This window comes from Octodon degus, unplaced genomic scaffold (assembly GCF_000260255.1).
Source record: "Octodon degus isolate 3935 unplaced genomic scaffold, OctDeg1.0 scaffold00035, whole genome shotgun sequence".
Lineage (NCBI taxonomy): Eukaryota > Metazoa > Chordata > Mammalia > Rodentia > Octodontidae > Octodon > Octodon degus.
Window position 1 is genome coordinate 16,513,431 of NW_004524611.1, and position 11,171 is coordinate 16,524,601.

The 11,171-nt window shown below is 48.2% G+C and overlaps 2 protein-coding genes across 9 annotated transcripts in view; one reads left to right on the plus strand and one right to left on the minus strand.

The window, feature by feature from the left end:
* Nucleotides 1-4,179, plus strand: part of Mcm7 (minichromosome maintenance complex component 7) — an 8,137-nt gene extending 3,958 nt beyond the window's left edge. For 6 of the 7 annotated variants that reach the window (XM_023714506.1, XM_023714512.1, XM_023714511.1 and 3 more), the window contains exons 10-16: nt 52-94; nt 318-401; nt 635-1,028; nt 1,309-1,392; nt 1,981-2,149; nt 2,883-2,992; nt 3,181-4,179. In XM_023714506.1, coding sequence (XP_023570274.1) covers nt 52-94; nt 318-401; nt 635-1,028; nt 1,309-1,392; nt 1,981-2,149; nt 2,883-2,992; nt 3,181-3,382 — 1,086 coding nt within the window. In that variant the 3' untranslated portion in view covers nt 3,383-4,179. Of the gene's footprint in view, nt 1-51; nt 95-315; nt 402-634; nt 1,029-1,308; nt 1,393-1,980; nt 2,150-2,882; nt 2,993-3,180 lie in introns of all 7 variants that reach the window. The other variant, XM_004630516.2, reaches the window with a different exon arrangement.
* On the minus strand, nt 3,229-7,536 carry Cops6 (COP9 signalosome subunit 6). Of its 2 annotated transcripts, XM_023714516.1 has the most exons (11): nt 7,442-7,536; nt 7,116-7,241; nt 6,800-6,931; nt 6,399-6,487; nt 6,235-6,297; nt 5,671-5,718; nt 5,465-5,579; nt 5,296-5,388; nt 5,109-5,209; nt 4,838-4,983; nt 3,229-3,313 (listed from the first exon to the last, which is right to left on the minus strand). In XM_023714516.1, exons 1-10 carry the CDS (start codon nt 7,509-7,511, stop codon nt 4,843-4,845), a joined length of 978 nt encoding a protein of 325 aa, XP_023570284.1. In that variant the 5' UTR covers nt 7,512-7,536; the 3' UTR covers nt 3,229-3,313; nt 4,838-4,842. The 2 variants fall into 2 exon arrangements, with proteins under 2 accessions (XP_023570284.1, XP_004630574.1); XM_004630517.2 differs by lacking the exon at nt 3,229-3,313 and having other exon boundaries at nt 4,733-4,983.
* Nucleotides 7,537-11,171: the final 3,635 nt, after the last annotated feature.

Sequence of the window (11,171 nt, forward strand, 5' to 3'; positions counted from 1 at the left end):
CCAGAGATATATGGGCATGAAGATGTAAAGAAGGCCCTCTTATTGCTGCTGGTGGGTGGTGTGGACCAGTCTCCTCGAGGCATGAAAATCAGAGGTAAGGAGGAAAAGAAGTTTTTCATAGATGGAGTCGGTTGGGAGGAAAAACGGCAACATGAGCTGGTGTCCATGTAGCTCACAAAATAACATCTGGCATCTTGGTTTGTTGGCTACCTGGATGTTGTTTAGAACAGGTAACGTGAAATACAGGAGTGAGGCAAAAGTGTTCTTGTTGGACAGCTTGCAGCAGAAGGGTCACTCATGGCTTCCTTCTCTTCCAGGCAACATCAACATCTGCCTGATGGGGGATCCTGGTGTGGCCAAGTCTCAGCTGCTGTCTTACATTGATCGCCTGGCACCCCGCAGTGAGTAGGCATAGGGCAAGAGCAGTTTGTTGAAAAGCTGGGAAGTTTGTGGTTGGGAAGTAGAGGCCTGATGGGGAGGGGAAAGGGCAGTGTTGCCAGGCTGGCACCCTTACTTTGCAACCACCTCAGGAAGGCCTGGCCTGGAGCAAGCACTTCCAGTACAGGTCTTCCTTCACTGGCTCCATGTCTTGCTTCTTTCTTTCTTCCTTCCTATTTCCTTTCTTCCCTTCCAGGCCAGTATACAACAGGCCGGGGCTCCTCTGGAGTAGGGCTCACTGCAGCTGTTCTGAGAGACTCTGTGAGCAGAGAGCTGACCTTAGAGGGCGGGGCCCTGGTGCTGGCTGACCAGGGCGTGTGCTGCATCGATGAGTTCGACAAGATGGCCGAGGCTGACCGCACAGCCATCCATGAAGTCATGGAGCAGCAGACCATCTCCATTGCCAAGGCTGGCATTCTCACCACACTCAATGCCCGCTGCTCCATCCTGGCCGCTGCCAATCCTGCCTATGGGCGCTACAATCCCCGCCGCAGCCTGGAACAGAACATACAGCTTCCGGCTGCACTGCTCTCTCGATTTGACCTTCTCTGGCTGATTCAGGACCGGCCTGACCGAGACAATGACCTCCGGTGAATGAAGCTCAGCACCAAAAGAACTCTTGCTGGGCTGGAGGGAGGGAGGTGAAATTAGAAAAAGCCTTTGTCTATCTGAAATTCCAGAGATGCTGCCTCTTAAAACAGGCTGGCATCTAGTTATTTGAGAGGTAAAGGGTCAAGCCTGAGGTGCTGATTTGGAAGGAGTCTTAGAAAGTCTGTTCCTGCTATGCTATGAGGAAGAGGTAGAGTGGGGGGTGGGAGGGGGATACTAAGTTAGGCAGTCCTAGAGTGTTCTTTTCTTGCCTCTTTTCAGGTTGGCCCAGCACATCACTTACGTGCACCAGCACAGCCGGCAACCCCCTGCCAAGTTTGAACCTTTGGACATGAAGCTTATGAGGTAGGGCTGGGTAGAACCAGTGTGCCCCAAGGAAGCCCCAATGCATGGCAGTATCTCAGGCCACATGTCTGTTGAGTAAATCTCAGGGAGTGTAGTTTTTACCACTGTCCCTTCCCTTTTGACATTTCTCAACCTGAGAATAGTGAACACACATACCCTGCCTGAGAAGAGTGTGGAGACCACTGAGAACTTTGGTTATCTCCTTTTCTCCACAGTCCCTTTAGACCTGTTGTTTGTAAACAGAATATTTCTGTTGGCTTTAGCTAACCCTTAAGCTCAGAGTAAGAGACTGGCAAGTGGATTTTTGCTTTTGCAAAGGCCATTTTCTTGAAAAATTGGAAGTAGTTCAGAATGCATTGGAACCTGACATTTGGCGAAAACCCTCAGTGATAACCAAGCCAAGTAAAATCATTCACTGTTTTTTCTCCTACTTAAATCTTAATTTTTGAAACGGAAACGTTTGAGGAAGGGGGGAAAACGCCAATCATATGATCGATTGAAATGAAAACCTTTAGGGAGGGGAAAAAAAATGCCTGTGCGGTGTCATCCTCATCTCTTCTGCTTTCCCACCAAGTTTTTCTCCCACAGACGGTACATAGCTATGTGCCGCGAGAAGCAGCCCACTGTGCCCGAGTCTCTGGCTGACTATATCACAGCAGCGTATGTGGAGATGAGGCGAGAGGCTTGGGCTAGTAAGGATGCCACCTATACCTCTGCCCGGACCCTGCTGGCTATCCTCCGACTTTCCACTGCCTTGGTGAGTGCCAGTCCCTGTTGTGCTGAAGGGTGACCCTGTCTGGCAGCTGCCCCCAACGTGATCCTCGCCTTAACACGGCCACCTCCTTCCCACTGGCCCTGCTGGGGCTAAAGTGCTGACAGTGCAGATAGTGGTCCTCTGTGCTACCGCACTGTGGGTACTTGCTGCTCCAGCAGGGCATGCACAGCGCCCATGGAGGGAAAGGCCTCACTGCAGCAGCCTGCGGGGGAGGAGGGTCATCTCGTCCCATACACTAGAGCCTGTGCTATAAACCTTCATTTCTGTCCTCACGTCTTGGACCTTCGTCATGGGGGCTCCAAAGTGCTGTTCGTGCAGGTAGTGTGATTACCTGACCTACTGCTGAGCTAGCACTTCCCGAGCCCCCAGGACACAGCCTCTGCCAGGCATCTTGGCTGAGCTGCCCAGGCTCCCTCTGTCATGGTGGGAGCTCAGTGGAGTTCAGAAGGGTCTGGTCTCCCTCACAGGACAGCTGAACACCGGGACTGGCCAGTGTTGAGAGGCGGAGACTTGGGCAATTGCTGGACGCTGCCCTGGGCATTGCACTTGTCTCGGTCTGACAGTGCCGGCCCAACACTACGGATGGGGGTGAAGGGTGGGATCCTCACTTTGTCCTAAGACACAGTAGGCAACACACAGCTTGGCCAGCCTTAAATTGGAACATGCGGGATCCCTTCCCTCCCCGTCTCCATCTCTTCCCCTGGCTTCCCCTTAGGCACGCCTGCGAATGGTGGACACAGTAGAGAAGGAAGATGTGAACGAAGCCATAAGACTAATGGAGATGTCAAAGGACTCACTGCTAGGCGACAAGGGGCAGACAGCTAGGTGAGTGGCTTAATGAAAGATCAGACTGGTCACCTTGAGTTTCTTGAGCAGTTTCTTTCACTTTATCTTTGTGGCTTCTGTGTCCACAAGCATGAGGATGGCCTCAGTATTTTAACACCAGCCACCATCTTTGCTGCTGAGTGTCCTGGTGTATGCCCTGATCTTACAAACTCATGTGTTTCCTTCAGGACCCAGAGGCCAGCAGATGTGATATTTGCCACTGTCCGTGAACTGGTCTCAGGGGGCCGAAGTGTCCGGTTTTCTGAGGCAGAGCAGCGCTGCATATCACGTGGCTTCACACCTGCCCAATTCCAAGCGGCTCTAGACGAATACGAGGAGTTAAATGTCTGGCAGGTCAATGCTTCGCGCACACGGATCACCTTTGTCTGATGACATCCTGTGGGGGACGCTGGGCCCCACTTGTGATGGAATTCTAAGCTGCCCCTTCTTAAGGTGTAATATCCTGAAGGAGATGGAGACCCCCCTTTTTCCCACATTGTACTTCCTTTCATGCTTTTTGCTAATAAAGTTACATTGAGTGTCATTTTCCAAACTATGCCTACTTCAGCAGTTTGATGTATAGGCTCATACAGTGTGATTGTTTTGATTTCATCCACTCAAAATGATGTAACTGATGTCTTAACCTCTAAGCACAAGTATAGACTGAGAAGCAGCCAGAAAATACCCTGTCCCTGCTGTAACAGCTTTAGTTTAGGCTGGGGCTTCACTTTTTCATATGCCCTTCCTGTTTTCCTTCTCAGGCTCCTGCCCCTTTTTGCCCCCTAACCTCAGTGTGTCCCAGTCACTGGATACAGCACCCATATGAGTTGCCAGCTTCATTCTGTTTTGTCACTGAGTCAGGCTGGTGGAGTGCTGGGATTGCAGGTGTGTGCCAACACTCCCAGTCCAGTTACTCTTACTGGAATCTAGCCTAAAGGCTTTGTGTACAATGCAAACAGGTGCCTCTGCCTCCTGAGTAGTTGGGCTTACAGTGCACCACATTTGGCTTGTTTCTTAAATGTTCCCATCACACACTTGGCTCATGGGTCAACTCTTACAGCCCTATTTGAGAATATAAATGGGAACTGCAGTGATGTGGGAGTGTATGGCCTGGCACACAAGTGTATACATTCAATCTAATCTTTAAAGACCCCTTCCTGGCCTCATCTGTAAAACAGGACACTGCCTCATAGCAATGTAGTACATGCAGACAAAAACTACTCCCTTTTGATAAAATTAACAGTGCCCATAGGTCAAAGGTTTGAACTGCCTATTGTGAAAATGTGCTTAATATTCTTTTTTTATGTGAAAAACACTTCCAATGAAATTTAGCTTGGGAGGCCAGGGAGATCGCTCAGTAGAATAAGTGCTTGCTTGGCAAGCACAGGGTCCCAAGTTCAGTCCCTGGTACAGCCAAAAAAAAAAATTTCGCTGGGAAAAACAGGTTTGTAGAGTTGGCTTTGGTAAGCTGATATCAGGGTGGCATTAAGGGACAACATACACCGGGTAGACCGGGTAGGTAGAAGCAGGCAATCTTTTGACTTCAGTCTTAAAATTCAACCTGAATAAACATACAGTCACCTCATGTGAATTTGTGGTCACTGAAGGGAATCATGAAGAGCTGACAATAAACAGGATCTCTGCCTCTGAGCAAGGCTGAAAGAAAAGCATCCTTTTGAAGGTCCAAGTTGAGAGACCCATTTGGGGCCTAACAGAGAGGACAAAGCCACTGGGAAGGGGTGCTAAGGGGCTGCTCTCCTTTTATTGACAGCAGTTTCTAAAGAGTATAGCGCCTGGCCCCCTCAGGACATTTGTCTGACCCATGTGCACAATCTCTTCAGATACCCTTGTTAGAAGAAGAGCCCCCGCATTCGCCTGCCGATGCCTTGTCGGTCGTAGAGGACGTTGAATTTGTTCACAAACTGGTTCATGGTGTTGCAAGTTTTGGTGATGGTACCAAGGTAGGCCATGAGCCCCACATCGTTGCATTGCTAGGAGGGAAAAGGAACCAGTTCCCCAAAGGGTACCCCACATCATGCCCAGGGGACAAGAGTCCCATACCCTGCCCTACAGATGATGGGTAAGCCCCGCCTCCCCATTAAAGGTTTACACTCACATCATAAAAGTCCGTCTTGAATTTGTCTGTGCTGAGCACTGGAAGGCAGTGACACAGAGCATAGGCCTCCCGCAGGATCTCGTGGTTGAAGGGGACTTCTCCTAAGGGTGTAAAAATGCTGCAATGATGCTGATGCTGTCACGTCTCATAAAAAAATGGTGAGGTGCCAGGGAGGTGCCTGTCCTACCTGCTTCAGAGGCCTTGACATATTCCAAGATGAGCTTGACACGGCTGTGCAGCATCTTGATGGCGCTATGCTGTGCTATCAAATGTTCAGCCACTATAAGGGGACAGTTGACAGCTAAGAAACCACGTGGTGACCCTTCTACCCCTTCCAAGGAATCTCCCTCCTTTACCAGTAGAGTTCTCTCCACTGCCTGTTGCTGTCATTCGGGCCACATGGTCTACACCAATGCGTTCAGCTTCCTCAGTGGCCAGGGTGTAGGTCAGCTCAGCAAACAGCATGGTGGCCTGCAGGGTACAGGATCCCACACAGGGAGAGTCAGAAGCAGGAAACAGGCCAAGAGCAGAATCTGAAGGTTGAAGGGTAGTATATGCCTACCTCACCATTGATTATATCGATGACAGACTCAAAAACACTGACAGGCAGCTGTAAAGAACAAATGGAAAACAGTTCTTATTAAAGGCAAACTCCAGAATCTATACTCTGCTCCAATGGCCTAGGCCCTTTCACACATTCTCTTTCATCTAGTTTCCCTAAGAACCCAGTAAAAGCTGGGCATGGTGGCACATGCCTATAATCCCAGCACTCAGGAGGCTGAGACAGGAGGACTGTTGCAAGTTCAAGGCCAGCCTGGGCTAGAAAGTGAGCTCAAGGCCAGCCTGAACAGCACAGTGAAACCTTGTCTCTAAAAGACAAAAGGAACAGACAAAAAGAACCCAGTGAAGTAGGAATCATGTCTACTTTACATGTGACAATGCTGGTTAGAGGTTTAATGACCAACTCAAAGTCACACAACTCATAAGTGGTGACATGGATTCAATCCTGGCACTTTCCAGTACAGAAGAAATGTGTCACTCAATAAAATATAGCAGAGAATGAGGAGAAAAGATAGGCATAGGACAGACAAGCAGGGCAAAGTGGGACTGGGGTCAGAATACTCACATCTGTGTGCTTGGTCATAGGATTCAATTTAAGAAAGAGGGGGCTCTCAATTATCTCACACACCTGGAAGAGAGGGGCAACAAACAGCAAGGTGAATCTCCGTCTTCCATCTTCCCCTCCATCCTCAAGTCTGCCCCAGCATGCACAATCCTGAGCATGCATACCTGCTTATGGACGTGGATGTCGGAGGGGTCAGGTGGCCCCCCTGTGGTATACCAACCCAGAAATTCCAGCTCCTTGAATACCTGTTTAACTGGAGAGGAGGGGGCCAAAGAACATAGTATTTCTTTAAACCACCCTTCCTCAGTTTGAAGCTCCTGGTGTCTATTTACCCTGCTACCTTCTCAAATTTTGGTTCAGTTTAGAATATTCCCTTCCAGGTTGTCTTCTTTCACTTGGAGGAATACCTGACAGTGCTTCCTTTCCCCACGTAGATCCCTTCAGATTTCTCTATTATCCCTTCGTTATCCTCCTCTCGTTTGCTCCCTCCCAACCCCTCTGGATCCCCCCCCTTGCACACACACCCCAACTCCCACTCTCTTCCCCACTTCAATTCCCCTCTCACACTGCTCCTCCTTGGTGTAATAATATTCCTTGTCAATGATAATCTTCTCTTCCACAGTGTGGGACAGCAGCTCAAAGGAGTTCATCACCTCGATATTTCGGCCTTCCTGTTTCCCAATTAGAGCTCCAATCACTGGGGAAGAGAATGAAACGGAACAGGTGAGGGTAAAACACTCACCTGAGGGTCTGGGGCCAGTGTGAACCTTGGGGAAACAGTAACTAGGGGGAGGAGGAATCAGGTTTTGTAAGGACGGAAAGCTCAATGGTTGGGGCAAGGGACCAAGGCAGAGAGCTGGACAAGTATGCAGAACACTCACCCTGTACTGGACGCCCCTCCTGGGAGCGCATGCGGATCCAGTGGTCTGAGATGTTGAGAATGACAAGGGGATGAAGAGCGACGGAAACGCTGCCCGTCACGCCGGAGGCCATCACGCTAGGGACTACTATGGGTGGAGGGAAAGGACAGAGTGGCAGTCCGCGCCCCACGTTCTTCCCTGGAGATGGGAAGGAGGGAGGGCAGACCCTGGGCCCTCTGTCTCTCCTCCAAGGTACCCAGGAAGAGATGCCGTTCCTGTCACGGGTAGAAAGGCCTTAACGCACCCCGAAATGGTCTCTCCAGACGCGAACCAACACGGCCCGTTACCTGCAGCATCCACCTCCATCCCGCTGCTCCCTCCGGCCCCGTTTGTCGCAGCCGCTGCCGCCGCCGCCATTTTCCCCGCGCCCGCCAGCCTCGGCCCCGCCCCCTTCCCTCTCGGCTTCCGTCAGCTAACGGCGCATGCTCAGTATCCGCCCGGCCGTGGGGAGTCCGGCGCTAGGGCGGGAGGGACAGTGGCTGGAGGAGACGACCTCTAGGACCCGCGTCCCGAAGGATTTTCGTAGACCCTGCTCACACCTTTAGTGGATGATCCCACTTAGCATACCGTCCAGTTTGATCCTGTCTATAAAATTGGAATGAAAATGCCTTAGGCAGTTACAGAATAAATAATATGTCGTTTTATTGTCCTCAGAATGAAAATGAAACTTGTGACCGTGGCCTGCAGGCGCCTGCATGATCTCGTCCTGATTGTCATTCGATCCTGGCCTCTGCTTTTCCAGCCTTTGATCCTTGTGCTTCAGGCACCACTGGCCCTCAAGGTTTTCAGTACAGGGTTTCATCTCAGGGCCTTCCCACCGAGCTACCCAACACTTATTAATATGTTTTTGTTTTGTTTTGTTTTGCTTTGTTTTGCTTAATGGTAGCAAAGTTTTATGAAATGTAAAACGAGAAAAAAGATCTGCAGAGTGGGTTTGTGCCAAGTAAAAGTAGGAAAAGACATACACCCTGTGCAGTGTGAAGGTGGGCCACCATGCAGGACAGAACACAGCAGCACACTTTGTGTTGTGTTTTGCTTTATTTATTTCATTTTATTTTATTTTTAAGATAGGGCCATGGGCAGGCCAAATAGCTCAGCGGATTAAAGCGCCTGCAAGCCGGCACAGGGGCTGGAGGTTGATCACTGGGCCTGCCCTGCTGGTCCCCCCACCCCCGGGACCGGTACCTGCCGAGATGACAATTGAGACTGGGCGTGGTGGCGCACGCCTGTAATCCCAGCTCTTGGGAGGCTGTAAATAGGCAGATCACTAAAAATCCAATCTAGTAGTGAGACCCTGAACACTCTGTAGACCCTTTCCTAAAATACAAAAAAAAAACCCAAAACCCAAAAAATAGGGTCTTACTATGCATTTCAGGCTGGCTGTGAACTCACTATGTGACTGAGCCTGGCCTGGAACTAAAGGGACTCCTCCTGCCTCAGTTTCCCCAGTGCTGGGATTACAACTGCAATACCATACTCAGTTTTGTTACTTTTTAACCTTGAGACAAGTTCTCACTAAAGTGCCCGAATTCCTCGGGTGGCTCAATTTGGTGATCCTCCTGCTTCAGCCTTTGCGAGTGCTGAGTTTATAGGTGGGCACCATCATGCCCAGATCTTCATGTCTTTTCCACATGTTTTATTTTCTCCCACATAAGAGCTTGGGGTTCCTTGCTTTGGTTCATCTCTTTATCCCTTGTGTCCAACATTTTTGGAGTGCATGCTCCACAACACTGTATCTCCTGTCCCTCCTACTGCCCCCTCAAACTGTTGGTCCACACCATCCTGCTGAAGTACCTGGAAGTAGGTTGGTTCCAGGAAAGGTTTTCTGGTAATAATGGTGACTTGAGGAAATCAAGCAATTTCTCCACTTAGGAACCTAGATGAAGGAAAGTTTTGTTGTTTAAGATGGTCTTGCTATGTAGTTCAGGCTAGCCTTGAACTCGGGAGAGTTACGACCCTCAGGCAATCTCAGCCTTGGCATACCAAGAATAACAATGTCATCTTGGCTAACATGGTACAGTTGGTGATAATAACATCAAACACAGCCTAGAAAATGACAGGCTGTGGCATTAATTTTCTTCCTTTGGATGTACAAAGGGCCGTACAGGGCTACAGGATAAATCCTGAGAGTACTTGGCTGACCTTATCAGATACAAAAGTTACAATTCTGAGTATATAGGTCTTGCTATATCTTGGTCTTAACCATCCAGCAGTAAAGTATAAAAACAAAGTATATGAAGTAAATTCATATTAATACGATGAGCTGTAAAAGGCTCAAGTCAATAACTTCTGAGGATAACCCACTAATATTATGGACTGCTAGCCAGTGTTAGATTGTTGAGTTGAGTTCAAACACCTATAGTATGTAGATGCCAATAGAATATTCACCTCTGACAGGACAAAAAAAAAAAGGATACAAAGGAAAGATCATTTTGTATTTATATATACAAAATAGGATAAATTTACAGCTACTTTCGCTTAATTCAATGAGAAGAAAGAGGTGTACTAACAGTGTTTGGACAGATTATCCTGTCTGCTTCTTGTACTATGGATAACCACTAAGAAGATAACAATGTACAATGTATTGGATTATCAAAACTGTCCTATTAATCAGCTGTGAAACTGTCTCATTCATATTTATTTCTCAATAAAAATAAATAAATAAATTTCTGCCTTTAACCATGTGAACTAGATTTGTGGTTATATAACAAAATCTAAAAAAAAGCAGAAAAAAAATTTTAAAAAGCAGAAAATTGTATAAAGTAAATATGTCCTCAATATGGCAATATTACCCTAAGGGGGAAAACTTTAAATGGGGTGGTGGAAAATAAACAAAATGAAGAAGAGGAAGAGATAGATTAGAAGCAAGGCTGGCAGGCAAATGAAGATAACATGAACTTTGGGAAACTGGTAAAGAAGAAAGGAGGGAAAGAGGGAAGAAATAAAAACAAGGACAGAACAAAGAACTAGAAAAAGTATTGTCATTATTATAAAAACAGGAACAAACAATCCAGGAAAAAGAAAAAAAAGACAAGACAAGAAAAAAATGTCCACATCAGGGCATGTCTCTGCGGTCACTGGTAGACCAAGTGGGCAGACAGAGCCCACATCTGTGTTGATTAATCTCAGCAACCCAGTAGTAGATTTACCTCAGGGCATTGAGTAATCCCACCAAGCCTGCACCTTTGCCCCACTGAAGTTTAGGCTGGTTCTCTGGCTGTGAGGCTGGAACCTGATTTGTTCAACCTACAACGCTCCATGTGCTTCCTGCTGGCTTGGACTCTGCTCCCTGCTGGTTTGAGCTTGGATCTCCAACATCCTGACAACTTGAACTCAATTCCACCCCACCCTGATGCTGGGAGCCGCTGGGTATAGTCAGCCCACAGCTGCTGAGTTCTGAGCTCAGTTGCCTTCTCTCCAAGATGGCCAACAGCCAGTCACCCTCTTCTGAGGAAGCTCTGATCCCAAATAACTCACCAAGCATCCAACTATGCCCACTGCTCTATACCACTGGTGTGTATCTCTGCAGAGGCCTCTGGGGTAACCAGTAGTCACTGTGTGTCTGTGGGTTCCAGAATCTCTCTCTCTCTCTCTCTCTCTCTCTCTCTCTCTCTCTCTCTCTCTCTCTCTCATACTGCGTATCAAACTCGGGTCCTTGCACTTGCCAGGCAGGAGTCTCTCTCTTCACTCTCCACATGGGCTTCAATTCCTGCTTCAGAGTTTGGCTGGGTCTCAGGACCCACTTCCTCCTTATTTTCCTCACCATTCTATACTCCAGCATCTGGACACCAAATCTCAGGGTGTTTCTCTGCTGTTCACTACTACACCGTCTTCCAAGAAATCTCTGTGGACTAGATTTTGTACTAGAGAAAAACTGCTATGAAATATGTTGCTGGAACAATTGATAAAACTTGAATAGGAAAAAAAAAACTGGAGTAAGGACCTTCATTTAGAGAACAGTTAATAACTGTCATGTAGCTATGTGAGAGAGTATTTTTGTGCTTAACAACTGGGTTC

Bases quoted from the DNA above. Each gene is read 5' to 3' on its own strand.
- Cops6 (XM_023714516.1), bottom strand. From the start codon at position 7,511: ATGGCGGCGGCGGCAGCGGCTGCGACAAACGGGGCCGGAGGGAGCAGC. The intron at 7,242-7,441 runs GTAACGGGCCGT...CTCCACCCATAG, and splicing joins GATGGAGGTGGATGCTGCAG to TAGTCCCTAGCGTGATGGCC. The intron at 6,932-7,115 runs GTGAGTGTTCTG...TCTCTTCCCCAG, and splicing joins GGAGGGGCGTCCAGTACAGG to TGATTGGAGCTCTAATTGGG.